At 48.4% G+C, this 19,173-nt stretch overlaps 1 protein-coding gene across 2 annotated transcripts in view; it reads left to right on the top strand.

Moving 5' to 3' along the window:
- SCARA5 (scavenger receptor class A member 5) overlaps window positions 1-18,813 on the top strand; it is a 137,392-nt gene extending 118,579 nt beyond the window's left edge. For both annotated transcript variants that reach the window (XM_075126293.1, XM_075126292.1), the window contains 2 exons: window positions 8,877-9,071; window positions 18,088-18,813. In XM_075126293.1, coding sequence (XP_074982394.1) covers window positions 8,877-9,071; window positions 18,088-18,224 — 332 coding nt within the window. In that variant the 3' untranslated portion in view covers window positions 18,225-18,813. The remainder of the gene's footprint in view (window positions 1-8,876; window positions 9,072-18,087) is intronic.
- Window positions 18,814-19,173: the final 360 nt, after the last annotated feature.

Raw genomic sequence — 19,173 nt, 5'->3', positions numbered from 1 at the left:
AATGGTTACACGGTAGTGAAAATGTGCCGATGGTTAAAAGCACGAGCCTGCTTAGGTATTTGGTTCTCAGTCGCTTCCTAGTAACAGTCACAGATGTGATGCAACGGCTCCGGGGAAAAGATCCTCTTTTCTGGCCACGAGTTTCTTCTCAATAGGACACAAGGCCATAAGCAGCCAGCACTCCCCAGAGCCCCGGGCTCGCCAGGGGTCCTCAGAGCAGACATGTGAATGGTTTCAAGATGTCTCGAGCCCACTGTATTTCATAGGAAGCACAGACCTCACCAAGCTTGACAGGCAATGACTGGTCACGAGCTTGCTTATACGCACCAGATGTGTCCATCGTAAGGTCCTTTAATGCTCTGCCAGGTATGGCTGAGGTTAGCTGAAATAGGGTATTTACACTATCACGCTGTCTTTGAAGTCCAGTAAGGGTCGGTCTGTTAAGTGTCTCTGCATCGTACTGTTTTGCTAATTGCCTAACCCGAACATGTAACAACATGGTCATCTGGCTGTCCGTTAGTTACAACAACTTGCCGTGGTTGATTTGGAATTTTTGAGTCGTCTTCTTGTTCTGCATCTGCTATCGGAAGAGTTTGCTCTGTTGATTGTTCTTTCTGTGGAACAAACTGTAGATGTTGAGGGTTTCTACTGAACTCTCCATTGTTGGTCTCAGTTACACATGATCGGGTGCTGAATTCTTTCTCTTTATGACAGCTGGAATTGTCCATCCTTTTTCTCCAACCAGTTTGGCATGAACACGGTCACCAAGTTCTAGACCTGGCAGTTCTTTGAGTGACATAGGTAGTAAAAGTGTGCGTTAGCTCTTGTAGCCTTTTTATCCAATTTGGCAACTCTTTTCATGTCTGCCCACTTGGAGAGAGAATCTTTTCCAAAAGTTGGAACAGTAATTTTGAGTTGTCTTCCCATCAGGAATTGTGCTGGACTATATCCAGTAGCCACTATTGGTGTGGATCTGTGACTCAGAAGAACGGGAATGGATCTTCCCGCTGTAGGATTTTCTTGGCTGTCTGTACAGCTCAGTCTCTCTGTTTGCTTGTGGGTAATGTGGGCTGCTAGTAATCAAAATCATATTTCATTCAGAATGACTTAAATTCTGCTGCAGTGACTTCTGGTCCATTGTCCATCATAATTGTCCTGGAATACTGAAGTGAGCAGAAGTGCACTTCAGTTTCCCAGTAACACTGTGATACGTTACATCGTTCAAGTACATTATTTCTGTATACCTGGAAAAATAGTCCACTACAACCAGGTAATGATGTCCTCTGAATTCGCATAAATCTGCAACTCCTCTTTTTCAAGGTCTCTCTGGTAAGGGTGTTTGTACGCTGTACAGTGCAGCATTGTCTTTGAAGTTGATTTGTACTCCACCTCCTCTCAAAAGTCCAAGATCATCAAATACTCCATTGAGTTCTTCTGCCTTTCTCACTAGGCCCATCCTGGCTGCCATGCTGTGGCTGAGCAGGCTGTTGATCTGCGTTCTTTGATCACAGGGTCCTTTAACCCTGAATGCAAAGCTTTTGTCTTTGTAAGTTGTTTCTGTGATGACCTGGCCCTTGCAGTTCAGAATCCCTGCAGGGCTAGTCAGAGCTGTGTCAGGTGACTCCAGCTCTGGGAGGGGTTGAAGGTGATTATAAGCCTATTCTCAGGTAACTGTGATGTCAGCTCCTGAATCAATTTTAAAGTCAGTAGTCTTGCCATGACTATTCAGTTTCACTCTCCAGGCAGGATCTTCTATGTCATCACAGGTGATAGATCCCAGAAACAATGGCTCTAGTCTTGAGTGTCTGTAAAAGGATCAACTCCCTGACTGCTTTGGTGCAGCAAACAGCTGCAGAATGTCCATATTTCGTGCATGTATCACACCATGCGCCTCTGGCTGGACATGCATCATTGATTGGAATATGACTTTTTCCATTCCTTCGGCATATAAGCTGGAATTTGTCCCTCTCAGCCTGGGAGTTCTCTCTCCTTGCCTCAGGAGTTTTACAATAAGGACTTTTAACACTCAAGTATCTGTTTCTAGCTTCTAAGCTAGTTCCAAGTTTTTCAAGTTGCTCCTGGCTGTTGTTTGACTAATTGATTCTGACTGCTTTGCTGTCTGTATAGCTCTGACTAGGATTAAATCTCTCTTCACTTATAGCTGCTGTGAAAAGTTTCTATCTGCTAACCCAATAGCCAGCCTGTCTCTGATATTTTCATGTTTTGCATTCCCAAAATCAGTTTTCAGTCAATGTATGCAGAGCTCTTATAAAACATTCAACATTTCCCTCCCTGGTTCTTGGATTCTCTAGTGAAAACATACTCTTCCATAAATCCATTTCTCTGAGTATGCACCAAACCTAGCCAGAAACCTTTCATGGTCGCTTTGTGACTGTTTTCAGTAAAGGGATTTAAAGTAGGGCTGTCGATTAATCGCAGTTAACTCACATGATTAACTCAAAAAATTGCACTGTTAAACAATAGAATACCAATTGAAATGTATTCAATATTTTGGGGTGTTTTTCTACATTTTCAAGTATATTGATTTCAGTCACAACCCAGAATGCAAAGTGTAAAGTTCTCACAGGCGTTCGCATGTCACTGTTGAGGCTGGTGTTGCAAGATATTTACATGCCAGATATGCTAAAGATTAATATGCCTCTTCATGCTTCAGCCATCATTCCAGAGGACATGCTGATGACATGCTGATGAGCATGCTTCCGTGCTGATGACACTTGTTAAAAAAATAATGCATTAATTAAATTTGTGACTGAACTCCTTAGGGGAGAATTGTATGTCTCCTGCTCTGTTTTACCCGCATTCTGCCATATATTTCATGTTATAGCAGTCTTGGATGATGACCCAGCACACGTTGTTCGTTTTAAGAACACTTTGACTGCAAATTTGACAAAATGCAAAGAAGATACCAATGTGAAATTTCTAAAGATAGCTAAAGCCCTCGACTCAAAATTTAAGAATCTGAAGTGCCTTCCAAAATCTTAGAGGGACGAGGTGTGGAACATGCTTTCAGAAGTTTTAAAAGAGCAACACTCTGATGAAGAAACTACAGAACCCAAACCACCAAAAAAGAAAATCAACCTTCTGCTGGTGGCATCTGACTCAGATAATGAAAATGAACATGTGTCGGTCTGCACTGCTTTGGATCATTCTCGAGCAGAACCCGGCATCAGCATGGACGCACGTCCTCTGGAATGGTGGTTGAAGCACGGAGGGGCATATGAATCGATAGTGCATCTGGCGTGTAAATATCTTCTGACGCCGGCTACAACAGTGCCATGCAAACACCTGTTCTCACTTTCAGGTGACATTGTAAACAAGAAGCAGGCAGCAGCATCTTCTGAAAATGTAAACAAACTTGTTTGTCTGAGCGATTGGCTGAACAAGAAGTAGCACTGATTGGACTTTTAAGCTCTAAAGTTTTATATTGTTTTATTTTTGAATACAGTTTTTTGTACATAATTCTACATTTTAAGTTCAACTTTCATGATAAAGAGATTGCTCTGCAGTACTTGTATTAAGTAAATTGAAAAATACTATTTTTTTTTATTTTTTACGGTACAAATATTTATAATAAAAAATGAATATAAAGTGAGCACTGTACACTTTGTATTCCGTGTTGTAACTGAAATCAATATAGTTGAAAATGTAAAAAACATCCAAAAATGTTTAAATAAATGGTATTCTATTATTGTTTAACCGTGCGATTAATCGCGATTAATTTTTTTAATCACTTGACAGCCCTAATTTAAAGATATGCTATGGGGAAGCGAGCAGAGCATAAATTAGAGAAGATACCCTTGTCTCTCCGGTTTCTGTGTGGAGCTCGTTTGCAATGCAAAATCTTGCGAAATCTTGTTTCCAGTCTGTCCCTTGGGAAGGTCTGTCAAAGCTGAAGTTCTCTGGGGCATTGAAGTCCGACACGTTGATGAGATTGTGCAGCCTGTGTTGCTGTATTCCTTCTGCTTCTGTTCTTAGTTTATGCCTGACTCCATGTCATGCTCCTGTCCCAGATAAGGATTGGCTACAGAGCTTGCTTATACACACCAGATGTGTTCATCATCAGATTCTTTAATGCTCTGCCTGGTACGGCTGAAGTTAGTTTAAGTAAGGTCATTCATACACAGCGCCTCCTCGTGGCTGGGCTGTATAATACAGTTTAGAAATCTGTTACAGCTTAGTGGGTAGGGGTCACATGGGCGTACGACTTTGGAGTCTGTACATTCGTGACACGTCGCTTCCAGTCTCAGCCTGAGACGTGGAGGTTTAGGCCAAAGGGGAGCGTTCAGAAGGTTCATATCTTGGGTTTCTCTGGCACAGTCCAGCTGCTGCTAGTTTAGAGGGGTCAGCCCATTTGGATCAGGGAGTTGGGAATTTGGATTTGTTGGCTGGCAGGGTACATCAGTGTTGAATGTGATACCAAATTTGGACTGGATTGAGCTGATTACCTGGAAGCTTTAAGCTGTGACCACAATAACAACAAAGTGTTGGATACAGAAGAGTCACTTCATCCAGTACCTAAATGCCACCACCTCTGGGGTGGAACGCAGCAGCTGTTTAGCTATGCACAGCAATTTAGGGCAGGAAGTGATGAAGAATCCCATACCCAATTGCAAAAGACCATTCAGCAGCACACCTTTGGGATGATTTGCATAATTCACTTGTGGCTTCTCCACTCATGAGCAATCAGAGAAATGTCGGGCTGAAAGGGACCTCGAGAGGTCATCGAGGCCAGCTCCCTGTGCTGAGGCAGGACCAAGGAAACCTAGACCATCCCTGACAGGTGTTTGTCCTGCCTGTTCTTTAAAACCTCCAATGACGGGGTTTCCACAACCTCTCTTGGAAGGCTAGTCCAGAACTTAACTCCCCTCCGAGTTAGAGCATTTTCCCTAATATCTAAATCTCCCTGGCTGCAGATTAAGCCCATTCCTTCTTGCCCTACCTTCCGTGGCTGTGGAGAACAACTGATCCCCATCTTCTTTACAACAGCCCTTCACATATGTGCAGACGGTTCTCAGGTCCCCCTGACTCGCCTTTTCTCAAGACTAAACAAGCCCAGCATTTTTTTAACCTCTCCTCACAGGTCAGGTTTTCTAAACCTTTGCTCATTTTTGTTGCTCTCCTCTGGCCTCTCTCCAATTTGTCCACTTCTTTCCCAAAGTCTGGCACCCAGAACTGGACACAGTGCTCCAGCTGAGGCCTCCCCAGTGCTGAGTAGAGTAGGATAATTACCTCCCGTGTCTTACATACACCACTTCTGTTCATACACCCCAGTATATTAGCCTCATTTTTTTCAGCTGCATCACACTGACTTATATTCAATTTCTGATCCACTAAACTCCCTGATCCTCTTCAGGAGTTTTACCACCTAGCCAGTTATTCCCCATTTTGTGATTGTGCATTTGGTTATTTTTTCCTTCCTAGGTGAAGTACTTAGGCGCTGATCTAAACTGAATTTCATCTTGTTGAATTCAGACCAACTGTCCAGTTAATGTTGCCATCCTGCACTCAGACCAGTGAAATATCTGTGCCACACAACAACATTATTATGTACCCTTTATATTGAGAGAGAGCAACTAGTGTAATTTGAGCATTTCTAAATGGTCAGATCCAAGGGTGCCGGAACATGGTGTGGGGGGGTCAGGGGCCATGGCCCTATCACTTTTTACCTGCCTTAAGGGTGAGCGATGGGAGAAAGGGGCAGAGAGGAGCAAGCGGGGGCAGAGCCTCAGAGGAAGGGGCTAAGCGAGGGCAGGTCCATGGTTCAGACATCAGTGGCCGCTCCACTTCTAGGGAGCTTCCGGTGCTCCTGGTCAGATCCCAACCCCTCTGAGCCTGTCAGAAATTGGAGACTGTGTCCTTCTATATCTCCAGCAAGGTGGGATGCTTGCAATGGAATCAAAAGCCATATTGAAACTTCCCTGTTTCCAGGCATTGTTACATACCTGAAACTCAGCCCAGGTGTAGCAAAAGGTTCTCAGAGATTCTTAATTTGAGTGAATTTGAGCCCAGTTTCCAGTGGACCCTGGAGTCAGTCAATGGTCTCATGTCAAAACCAGGGGGAGATCATGGTTTTAGAGCAAAACCAGGTGGAACATGGCTCTGTCCAGAGGTGACATGTGGGGGGATACGCGGGGGGTCACGTGCCCCGCCTCCACCCAGGTTTGCTGCTTGGCTTGTACTGAGCATGCTCCCATGGACTGAGCATGCTCCGTAACATCTGCTGAAGCATCTGCCCTCCCCCTGCGCCCTCCCCACTGTTGTCAGGTATGGGTCATCCCTGGCACTGTCAAATGCGTTCTCTTGGTTCTTGTGGGGTCAACTCAAAGTGACATGGGAAAGCGTACAAACCCAGGAGCGCAAAACCACCACCAGCTTTCGCACAAGCCCCAGCCAACCCAGCACTGCCGAATCTTATGCATCTCTCCTGCCTGCTCTCAGATTCACCACCTGACCTGGACGTAATGCAAAGGCAGCAATCCCTGGACTGGTTCCCCTCTTCTGCCTGCTCACAATGGTGCTTTACAGGAAAACATGTCTTAAGCCACACCCCAAGGGACCCGCAAAAAGGTGGAGACTTAGTCCAGGTGGATCTTAACGAGGTGTCAAACAAATTGGGGTTGGAACCTTTGGGGCTACTTTCAAATGGTCGCTTACGGCGGGGGCCACTTGTTTGGTGCTGGGAGACCCTTCACTGCCTACCTCAGTGATACTCCGACTGAGGCTCGGGAGCTGCAAGTGGCTCTTTAATGTGTCTCCTGTGGCTCTTTGCAGCACAAGATATTAAAACACGGTGTGACTGAATTATTAACCAGTCTACGTTATTAACCAATCGGGATGTTTTTACTATGATAAAAGAAAAGGAGTACTTGTGGCACCTTAGAGACTAACCAATTTATTTGAGCATGAGCTTTCGTGAGCTACAGCTCACTTCATCAGATGTTTACCGTGGTAAACATCTGATGAAGTGAGCTGTAGCTCACGAAAGCTCATGCTCAAATAAATTGGTTAGTCTCTAAGGTGCCACAAGTACTCCTTTTCTTTTTGCGAATACAGACTAACACGGCTGTTCCTCTGAAACCTTTACTATGATAGTGACCAATTGTAGTTGATAAAATAATAATACTTAGTCATTTTGCTGTGAGAATACTATATCTGCAAAACCTAAATATTTCCTTGTCCTGCTACATGACTATATCGCACTATAGTAAATGAAACAATGAATTAATACAACTCTTTTGGGGAATGCTGATCACTAATTCGTCTCCTGAACCACTGAGGCTTGAGTCTCACTGGCCTATGACAGGTTTCAGAGCAGCAGCCGTGTTAGTCTGTAGTCGCAAAAAGAACAGGAGGACTTGTGGCACCTTAGAGACGAACCAATTTATTTGAGCATCTCCAACCCCTCCTCCTCTGGCCTATGACGTCTACATTCGTGGAAATGTGGCCATTTAACACAACACCCTTGCATGGGTCACCGGCACTCGGGACGCACTAGGGATTCCACTGAGGATCTCTGGATCGAAAATCATGAGTCTGTAATACCAGAGCTAAATGAGCCAGCTGTGTTAGTGCAAAGCCATTGGCAGGTTCAATACCCGCTGTGGGGCCCGGCCACATGAGGGAGACAGTGGGTGAGTGAGGGTTGTGTAGCCATGCACATTAGGGCGGGCTTGGAACTGGTTTCCTTTGAAAAAAATTGACAACAGCTAAATACTCCGCACTGCTCTCTTCTCATTTTTTCTATATTTTTCCCCCGGTTTTCCACTGGAAACTGGGAAACTGAAAAAGAAGGAGTTTTGGGAATTTGAACATTTTTGCATATTTATCAGGGGTTTCTTGCGACCAGAACACTAAAAGAAGTAGGCCAGTTGGGCACAATGGTCCGATCTTTACTGAAAACTTGGAATCTGAAAATGGTTTTGGCGGGAAAAATGACTTTTTTTTTTTAAATCCCTTTTTCAGTAAACCCCGCCCCCCCCCCCCCCAGAGCTGTCAGAATTTCCAGTAGAAATGTCCATTTTGACAAAGCTGTCTTTACGCTGAAAAAAGGAAGGTTTCAAATGAAAAAAACTAACCAGCTGTGATTTAAAAGCAAAAAAACCTCCCTTTCCTTCTTTCCGGGACCCACTAATTGCAACCTCAGAATCGAATGTGGATGAGACAGTCACAGAGCGAATCCAGCCGTCCAGAGCCTCTTCTGTCATCCAGATCCAATTCATATCTAATCCCAGATAATGGGATTCAGGGAGTGTTTATTTCAACTTATTTTAGCGCTGCAGGAGGCTTTGCTTAAGGTTGTCTCCTCTTTGGCCTGATTTCTCCGCTGTGTGTGTTCCTCAGTCTTTCCCCGGCCAAATAAGCTGCAGTGGCCCCAGGCTTCTCCCCTCCCGAAAGAGAAGGAAGGTCATATCCAATGGGAGTGGGAGAGGAAAGGAGTCAGAGAGAGGGAGTGGAGGCAGGGAGAGGGGGGAAAAGAAAAGGGAAAAGACCCCATTAAAGTGGTTGGAAGTTCTGCCTTTGACTTCAGTGGAACCGGCATTCCACTCTTGATTGATTACATAGAGCCAGACGGATGCACCGCGGAGGTCAAGGCCATTGAGTTGAGTGGGAGAAGGATCAAGTTGATAGGAGCAGGCTTTGGTCCCCCAGTGGAGGCTGTGCCAGACAGTGTACTTGGTACTACGGGTGCTGTAAGCTGCAGGGGGCTGGAAGGACCGGGGTGCTCTGGTCTGGGGCGGGTAAGAACAGGGGGGAGGTTGAGAGGGGTGCTTGGAAGAGCTCCTGGCACTCTGTAGGGAGGGATGGCCCCAAAGGAGACACTCACCATCTGCTCTGTGTGTCTCTCTTCCCGACAGCCACCGTCGAGGAGGAGCTGATCCGGCTGGTGAACGGCTCCGTCCCCCACGAGGGGCGGGTGGAGGTGTTCCACGACCGGCACTGGGGGACGGTGTGCGACGACAGCTGGGACAAAAAGGACGGCGACGTGGCCTGCAGGATGCTGGGTTTCCGAGGCGCCGAGGAGGTGTACAGGATGGCCAAGTTCGGGCAAGGTAAGATGGCGAACTGTCCGCCGCCCAGCGTGGGGGCCTCCTCCCCTCAGCTAGAGGCCAGGGGCAGCACTGGACATGGCTACCAGGCCCTGCCAGCGTGCCTCACCCTGACCGGCAGCTGCCACCATTAAGGGGAGTTTCATCTCCACGGTCCACGCAGCTCTTGGCTTCTCTACCGAGGCTGCCAGTGACAGCGATAGCTATGAGCTGTCCAGGACTGTCCTTCGCTCACCGCGCAGAGGCCATGAAACGGCCCAATTTTCAGTCACTCCAGATTCCCAGTGGCAGCCTGAAGGCTCCCCCTGCCCCCATCTCCTGAGCCGTTCAGTCCTGAGGCTACTTTGCTTTGCTATCCCCAAGCTGGGAGGCCATGTGCCATCCAAGAGCTTCCAGTCACAGGAGGAAATCCACGGAGAAAATAAACCAAACTTGTCTCCAAATAAACCCTGCCGAGCATCGGCGGGTCCCGTGCCAGAGGGACAGGGGATGCTCTGGTGGTTTGAACTGTTGTCGTTTTGGGTTGGCTCCCACTCCTTCCTCACCCCAGGCCTTGGGTGTCTGCAAATATTTTGACGTTTGCCTGAAGGTTTCTGTGAAAACAGATCCCTGGCTCTTCTCCAGCCCAGCTCTTTCCCCGGCGCTTGCTTTTCTCTCACGCATACCCCCTAACCCTGCCTGTCGAAAAACTCTGCCCTAGGAAAAGTGCTCTGGGGATTGAGTGTCTGAGACATTCCCAGCACTGAAAGGGCCGGGGGAGGCTGGGTGAAAGCCAACACTGGCTGCTGCTTCCCCTTCTTTCTTCCCAACCTTTGTCCTAGAAACCTCCAGCTCAGCTCTATAAAACAACATAGATCGTTAGCAGGAATGAGCCACATGTACCCTCCTGTTTAGTGGGTTTTCACACCTAATAAATCAGTAGGTTTTGGAGAGGAAATATTACCTAGCCTGGCACCAGCTCTCAGTGGCCTGCCTTGGCTGGACTGTTGTGTAATTGACCAGGTTTCTTGTGGGAGCTCTTGATTGGAGATCAGCCCCCTACGGGACTGATGTGTCGACGTTCAGATGGTCTCTGTGGAGCAAGTCCTCCGTTGTGATGCTGCGGTTCCTTAGGACCCTTTGCAGGAGGGACAGTTGCACTGGGATTTTCAGTGGATCCCAGAGGAGGTGGATGCGCCTGCCGCCAATTGAATATCTGTCAGTGCACGTGAGCTACCAAACTCCCATAGACACCTCTGAAAATCACCACCTTCTGCCATAGAGTGGTCAGGCCTAACCACATAGAGCCTACTGCTCATAGGATGTGGACGTTCTCAGAGCCTTTACCATATGCAGAGGCCCAGCCACAAACCCTGCCCATTTATCTGGAGCAGAAGCAGAATATAGTCAGAAGGAAACACTGAAATACTCATTTCTGGATCCGTAAACCACTGCTCCAGAGATGGGCAAAACCAGAGGGCAGTTTAATTGTGCAATGCTTTGCCAGTGAATCACAAAACTCAGGCCTGGGGTGGTTTTGAGCCACATCCCGTTTTATCCAACTCTCCCACAGCTCAGGGCAGGGGCCCTTCAGCCAATCAGCTCTGTCTACCCCTGTGAGGCAGGGCAGTGCTATTATCCACATTGGATGGATGGGGAAACTGAGGCACGGAGTGGCTAAATGGTCACACCAGGGATTGAACCTAAGTCCCCAGCTGGTGCCCTAACCAGTAGGCTACTCTTCCTCTCCCGCAAGCAGTGCTGATGTTCATGCTGCTAGGCATACATGCCCCGTACTCCCACATCCACTCCAAACATGACACCTTCTGCACCCCGACAAAAACACCCCCAATATACACACAGCCCATACACACAGTTACCCCCATACCCACCAACACAATCCCATCTACACACAACCCCTGCCACACACATACAGATTCTGCTCCCAATACCACAGAAATGGAAAGGACAGAGGCAGGACCAAGTGAACCCAGACCACCCCCGGCAGGTGTTTGTCATGCCTCTGCTTAAAAGCCGCCCGGTCACGGGGATTCCACAACCTGCCTATACACACAGACTATACACAGCATCAGTTCCAATAAACACAACCCTGTATAGACACAGTTGCCCCTTATGCACAGCCCCATAACTCCAGTACACACACACACAGAGGAACACAGGCGTGCAACTCCAGATCATGTTGCTTCCTGGCTGGCGCCCCATCTCTTGACCAGTCGAGCGTGCATCTGGCCTGCCACAGACAAAGGCCGTGAAATGGTTTCCACCTGGAACAGTAACCAGCTGGGGCTCGCCCGCTGGCAAACGCAAAGCCCTGGTTTGGAGGGAGCCAGCCACGCGGCTGTCTCCTGTGTCAGTGTTTAGGCCAGAGTGAGATCCGAGAGCCAGTTAGCTGTTAAGCCCCCCAGCTGAAGTGGGAAATTAGATTGCAGGGAGTGCTTGGTCTGTGGCACTTTCAGCCGCCATTGGAACAAATGAAGTGAAACAGAGGGGAAAGCACACAGAGAGGCAGCGTCACCCAATCGGTAGAGCACTGGGCTGGCCCTCCCAAAACACAGCCTCCTTTCCTGCCTCTGCCACTGACCTGTTGTGTGACCTTGGGCGAGTCACTTTCTACCACACCTGTTTAGATTGTAAACCATTTAGGGCAAGGACTGTCCCTCGCTTGGGGGGGCAGTGGGGGGGAGTGTTGCAGCAGCTAGCACAAGGGGCTTTGATCTTAGCTGGAGCCTGTAGGTGCTACGGCTGTAATAATACTGTGAGTTCTGGGTTTGTTTTCCACAGCCTGAGGTCTGGTCCACGGGCTGGATCCAAGGCTTGCTGAAGTCAGTGGAAGTCTTTCCACCCACTTTGGAAGTTGAGGGTTTGACCCACGAAGGGTATCTCCGGCCCCCGCTCATTGCTCCCAACCGACCCAGGCCTAAAAGCAGGCACAGTCTGTGCCAAAGGCCCAAAATAAGGAGCACTAAACAATTATCCACTTAGGAAACTGAAAAGTGCCTCTGGATTCCTTCCGTCAGTAACTCTCTCCAGCCTCAGACCCATGTCTCTTTATTTGTGAGGGTGTGGCAAATGTAGGGAGAACACAGAAAGTATCCCATGCACTAAGGCAGTAGAAGATGGCAGGATTTTGCCAACCCCTGTAACACCCTGGGGAGGAGGTAAATAGTAGTATCCCCGTTTTACAGATAAGAAAGGTATTGACATCTAACTCCCATTGAAATCAAAACAGCTGGGACCTGGGCAAGGCAACAGAACAAGTCACAGGATGAGAGCCCAGGAGCTCCTACCCCCCCAAGCATGCATGCAGGCCATTGGACCTCAATTCATCTTGCTTTTGCCATCCTTTTCGCCCCCACCCCTCTCACACCTGCAGCTTCCCCCTAGCAAAGCACCCCAGCCCATCGTCATTTATCAAATCGAGCTGCGGGGAGCTAATCCTGAACATCTGGCAAAACTCACGGTGATTTATTGTGGCACGTAGAGAATTTTTCCTCTTGACACGATCGTAAAGCCCTGAAACCCATGCAGAGCGGAAGGACAGCTCGCTTGCTAGCCATCTGTTGTTTTAGCCCAGAGGTGACTTTGTGGCCAAAACTAACTCATCTCTCCCATTAATGCCGTCCATTTCCTTTCTTAGAAGGGGTTTTATCAGCTGCCCTTCCCTCTTGGCGGGGAGAATAAAACAATGGCAAAGAAATTGGCGGAAGTTTTCCCTGATCCGTTTTAATAAAAGAACAGTCGCATCATGGCCCCTAATTCTAGGAAAAACCCCACTGAGGCCGTCCAAACATTTCGTGTCTTAGCGTGTTTGGCTTGAACAGCCTGCGTTGTCAGAGACCATACTTGCCACTTAAAGAGGCAGCGTCCCTCTGCTGAGATGTCTGAACTGACCTTCCTTGATGTGTGTTTCTCCTCTGTAAAGTGACGATATGGATATGGCATCGAAGGGGCCCATCTTTCTCGCGTCTCCATGTTCCCCGGATCAAACCTGCTCCATTTCCAAGTACAGACCTGTTCACCGCCAGCCCTGCGAATGCGGCCCCGGGATCTTTGAGTCAAGCTGGGGTCTGTCCAGCTGGAAAGAGTCCGCAATTAGGACTCAGTTAACAAGTCGCTTGATGACGCGTGAGCCAGGAAAGAATGCGGCTCACTCTTCTGCAGGGCCAATGGGAATAAAACAGAGTACAAGCTTAGCACTGAGGGCCTGATTTAGTTGGGGATTGGTCCTGCTTTGAGCAGGGGGTTGGACTAGGTGACCTCCTGAGGTCCCTTCCAACCCTGATAGTCTATGATTCTCTGATTCTGCTACCCTTACTCACTTAGAGTAGTCCCTTAGGGCCTGATCCAAAGTCTGGGAACCTATCAATGGGCTTTGGATCAGGCCCTTACTGCCCCTTGCAATCAATGGGATGACTAGCTGGTAAAGTCTGCTCAGCTTGAGTCAGCAGGTCAGACCCTGAATGCTCCTGAGGAGCAGATCTGCTGAGTAAGAAGAGGGTCGCTTTTTCTTTTTCTTTTTTTTACAGTCACTTTTCTGAGTAGAAACACACTTTAACAGGGGGAGGTAAATCTACAAGAAGAACAAAGACAGCAAGAGCCAATCACAACGTGGAAAGACAGCATGGATCCCTAGCAGATGGAGCTGGTCCCCTGGGGAGGTATCCACCAGGAAGCAATGTGCCAGACCGGGCTTTGTGCCTCTCTGTGCCATCGGGGCGGATCTGGGTCTGACTCTTTAGCAGAGCTGGACGGGTAATGGACTTTCAGTCCCCCAGGAAAGCCGGACATTTTGAAATTTGTTTTTCTTTTGAGTTGGGACGAAAAATCGAAATGTCCGAATTCTTCACAGAGTGGACTGTCAGTTTCAGAAACATCAAACCGTTGTATTGTGAGAACTCTGAAACAGTATACGATCATATCCAACGTAACACACACCATAGCCGCTGAAGTTCATATGATACTCTCATATAAAAGTAAAAAAAATAAGACAAAATGACCACGTCCAAATGAACCGGTTTTTCCTGACAGCAGCAAAATGTTTTGACATTATCAAATCAATTCAGCTCGATGGATTCCCTTCCGGGGTGGACGGGAGACAGTCCCAACCCCAGGTCCCCGGCACTGTCTGCCAAGGAAGAGCCTTTTTAGACTGCTGGGGACTCCAGACGTCGTGGTTCGGGATGTGTCATGGGCTCTGAAGCCCGCCCCCTTCCTAGACCTCACAGCCCGAGCTCCCACCCAAATGGCAACTTCAACGCACAGTCTCTGCAGCCATTCTTAGCACAGTAGCACGGGCCTGGGTCTGTTGCGCCAGGTTTGGAGGCTCGCTCCCGCTTGCTGTGAAGACATTCCCTGGAAGACCAGACCGTCCACTGTCTCCGTGGCCATGGCCTCACCACCCCTCCCCTGCAGCCAGCGCCCCCGTGGCCCAGGCTCACGTGCTGGTCGGACGTGCCAGCTCTCGAGGCTGTGCCATCTGCACGTGGGACTCCCGCCCCTCCAGCTCTCGGAGAAGCTGGGGCTCAGGGCGAGATGGCTCCTTCTCAGTCTCTCCTGTGGGGGCCAAGGGGCATCGCAAACAGAATGACAAACATGGAGGCCTTGCCAGGCAGGTTAGAGCCCCATGCGAGCCGGTTCCTCCGAGCTGAAGGCTGGGCCGAGAGAGAGACGACACTTAAGTTTTTCCAAACGCCCTAACTAAAGCCCAGCAGTCTCCTCTCTGAGAGGACTCCTGCTGGGTGACTACAGCATGAAAGACCCTCCTGCCCCGCGCCGGACAAAGAGCTTGGCCTGAGCTCGGTGTCTGGCGCTCCACGCTGGGCAGCCAGCAAGGGCCGCGGGGGCTTTTCCTTCTTGCCAGCATGTGTGGTCGTCTCCGGGGGGCTTCGTGTCAGGAAATGTCTATTCTTCGGTGCCAAGAGACCGAAGCTAATGCCTCTAGCAGGGTCAGGCTGGTGTAGTCACTCGGTCCAGCCACCAGACGGAGACAGGCACACATGTGCCAGGCCAGCATGGTACATGTGCGCAGGGAAGAATGGTCTATTTATTCCCCTACCTATTTGCCGGTCACTTATTTCACGCTCCCGAGGCTATGCCCACTGCACCTGCTGGCACCTATTAGTCTCGTAATTTGATGAGCTGGGTCCCAGCAGCAAAGTCGAGGCCCATGTCTGAACGTCCCCAGCGTTCGTCGGGATGTGGGCGTCGGAGGCCTGTCACAGAGAAGCAAATGAGTGCAAGTGACACTCGCTCTCTTGCACTTAACCAGGCTGGGCGCCAGTGTGGTTTTGATCTCTCTGCTCTGTAATCAGATCCCGCGACACGGTATGTGGCTCATCGCCAGGCTGCCTCTGATACCGTCCAGCCCTGTTCCCAGGGATGGGGGGCCAAGAGGCCCTGACACATACAAGCTCAAAGGAACATTTGGGCGTGGGACCCCGCATCCCACCGTTCCATTCCACTCAAGAAAGAGATCTTGGACTCATTGTGGACAGTTCTCTGAAAACATCCACTCAATGTGCAGCGGCAGTCAAAAAAGCCAACAGAATGTTGGGCATCATTAAAAAAGTGACAGATAAGACAACAGAAAATATCGTATTGCCTCTGTATAAATCCATGTTACACCCACATCTTGAATATTGCGTGCAGATGTGGTCTCCCCATCTCAAAAAAAGAGATATTGGAATTGGAAAAGGTTCAGAAAAGGGCAACAAAAATGATTAGGGGTATGGTACAGCTTCCGTCTGAGGAGAGATTAATAAGACTGGGACTTTTCAGATTGGAAAAGAGACGACTAAGGGGTGATATGATGGAGGTCTATAAAATCGTGACTGGTGTGGAGAAAGTGAATAAGGAAGTGTTGTTTACTACTTCTCATAACACAAGAACTAGGGGCCACCAAATGAAATTAGCAGGCAGCAGGTTTAAAACAAACAAAAGGAAGTATTTTTTCACACAATGCACAGTCAACCCAAGGAACTATTTGCCAGAGGATGTTGTGAAGGCCAAGACGATAACAGGGTTCCAAAAAGAACTAGATAAGTTCATGGAGCATAGGGCCATCAATGGCTATTAGCCGGGATGGGCAGGGATGGTGTCTCTAGCCTCTGTTTTCCAGAAGCTCAGAATCGGCAACAGGGGATGGATCATTTGATGATTTCCTGTTCTGTTCATTCCCTCTGGGGCAACTGGCATTGGGCCACAATTGGAAGACAAGATACTGGACTAGATGGACCTTTGGTCTGACCTAGTATGGCCATTCTTATAATCTCGTTACCAACCAAGGCAGGAGTGTTTAACCCTGACAAGGGAGAGTCTAGCCTCTCTGGGACTCTCTCTGTTCCCAAAGATGCTGGGGCTCTGAGGAATTCATCCTTCTGGTTTTAACGAGAGATGGGCCATAGGCACAATGCCAGATCTGAACACCTCTGAATTCTGTGGGGAATCAGATCATAGTCAGGTCATCTGTTCAGTCCTGGTCAACATAAAAACCCTGGATCTGAGTCCCTTATAGCAGAGCTTTGTGTCTTGGCCTCATCAGTAGGTTTACTCTCAGAGTTAGAGAAATTTGAGTTTAAGCACAGTTCCAGTATGGTTTGCATCTTAGAGTTTCACACAGCTCGTAATTGGACTGTGGAACTCACTGCCACTGGATTTGTTGTTGAGGCCCAGAGTTGAATGTTGAGCAAGACACAAACAGAAACTGGACATTTAATAGGTTACAAGACTATTCCGAGCTATCCTAGTTAATGCTAGCAAAATTTTGGAAGGGATATAAAACCTCATGCTTCAGAGTTTATGCCAATCTCTATTAGGGATCAGGATGAGATCTTCACAGGGGAAAGGTTATTCCACATTTGCCTTCTGCAGGATTTCTTGCTCTTTTTTCAGAAGCTTCTGGTGCCATCACTGTCAGAGACAGGACATTGAACTAGACGGACCCCGGTCTGATCCAATCTGGCAAAGCCTATGTTCCTGTGAACCTATGAAATGGAAAGGAGGAAGACGTGGGTTTTTTTTTTTTGTTTGTTTTTTGCTTCTTTAGGATGGATGATGAAGGCCAGAAAGATTTCACTTTTGCCCTTCAAAATAAAATAAGAACATAAAAAGAGCCAGACTGGGTCAGATCAAAGGTCCATCTAGCCCAGTGTCCTGTCTTCCAACAGTGGCCAGTTCCAGGTACTTCAGAGGGAATGAACACAACAGAGCAATTTATTGAGTGATCCATCTCCTGTTGTCCAGTCCCAGTTCTGGCAGTCAGAGGCTTAGGGACATCCAGAGCATGGGGTTGCATCCCTGACCATCTTGGTTAATAGCATTAAAGGGGGTCTCCCTACCTGTTCTTTACATTACAAATTCAAACCCTGACAGACTCTGTGGATAACTAGAGATCTGGGAGGCTAGTGTGGAAGTGAAAGCTGATTAATTCAGAGGGGAAGTGATTTTTATTCAGACCATTAACAACTCTTTGCTTTTTGCTTGATTTTGTTTAACACATATGTAGCTCAAACACTATGGAGAAAAGCTCTCTTTGTTAAAGACACAGCAGCCCTACCCTTTTAACTAAAGGCCTAGCTAGCTCCAATTGCACATAGAATCATAGGACTGGAAGGGACCACGAGAGGTCATCTAGTCCAGTCCCCTGCACTCAACGCAGGGCTAAGTATTATCTAGACCATCCCTGTGGCTATCAGCTAGCCCTCCAACACACACATTCTGGACATTCCTGTTCTTCTTAGTTTAAAGAGGAAGCAGGAAAAAGCTTTTGAAAAGGCAATCCAGGCTCTCTTAGTACATCAGAAAGAAGCAAACCTGCCAATTCTCCCCTCTGCGGTGATCTCTCAGAGGTGGCTGCCTATCAGTGGTGGGTGACACGATCTTTGCAGGCCAGTGCTTTGTGATGCTGCTGCAGGCAAGCTGCTGGGTTTGGAGGTTTAAGCATTATCCCGGAATAAGACCAGGCTGTTACTGGAGGCAGCCTGGCATTGCAGCTAATGTTGCTGTCCCAATGTTTCCTCAGGTATCGGTCGGATCTGGATGGACGACGTTGCCTGCAAAGGCACAGAGGACAGTCTGTTTCAGTGCAGCTTCTCCAGCTGGGGGAAGAGCAACTGCGGCCACGCCGAGGACGCTGGATTGAAGTGCCTCACCCAGTGACCTCAAGGACAAGCCGCCAGCGAGAAGCCAGATTATCCCACTGGGAGGGGGCTGTGCCGAGAGAGAGGGACACACTGAGAAATGCTGCAGCAACCAACCCGTATATCCTTAGCCCAGCCACCTGCTCCAGGGTGACTGAGCGTCTGCCTTTTGCCTCCGGGCTCACTGCAGAGTCTGTTGTCTTCTGATCTGCTGTGACTCCTCTCCCGTGTGCCCCACTCTCCTGGGTAATATTAGCAATTCCTGTAGCCTTCCCCCTCCTTGCCTTGTCTGTCTCTTGCTCTCGCTTCTAGACCAAAGTTAAGGCTGCAGACCCATTATCCCTAGCCACCCCTTCTCCTTTCTCCAGCCCTGTAATATACATGGGTATTTTAATAGCAGCTGAGATGCATCATCTTGCCGCGGGCTAGTAGGACTGGACTGTGAGACCAGTGCAGACTCCAAGGTATATACGATGAGGAGCGATTGCACTTAGGCTGGCCGGAGACAGACGTAGTCTACTGTTTAGCTTTAGCAAGCCAGCGAACCAGCCCCAGCCTATGCGTCCTCAAACATTTTATCTGAGAAATAAATGTCTTTTTTTATTCTTCTCGAGTTCCCCACATTGCACCCCGTGGAAAGCAGAAGGCAGATGACTGGGGCCCGCGGGGAGTCGCCAGTCACAAAAGTCTACGCAAGCGAAGCCGTTGCTGAGAGAGATTCCTTACTCGTTACACCTGATGGGTGCAGAGGGTGCATCAGTTTATTTCAGCCCAGTAATATCTGACCTTGCTCTCTTTTTTTTATAGCTAGTCGTGGCCACATACATAGAGAAACCAGAGTTGCTTCGGCCAAAGGTGTAACTCCATGAGCTGGTTAAGTGATTAGGGGACTGGAACACATGACTTATGAGGAGAGGCTGAGGGAGCTGGGATTGTTTAGCCTGCAGAAGAGAAGAATGAGGGGGGAT

The sequence above is a fragment of the Caretta caretta genome, chromosome 3 (genome assembly GCF_965140235.1).
Source record: "Caretta caretta isolate rCarCar2 chromosome 3, rCarCar1.hap1, whole genome shotgun sequence".
In the NCBI taxonomy this organism is placed as follows: Eukaryota; Metazoa; Chordata; order Testudines; family Cheloniidae; genus Caretta; species Caretta caretta.
This window is presented reverse-complemented; position numbering and strand designations above follow the sequence as displayed.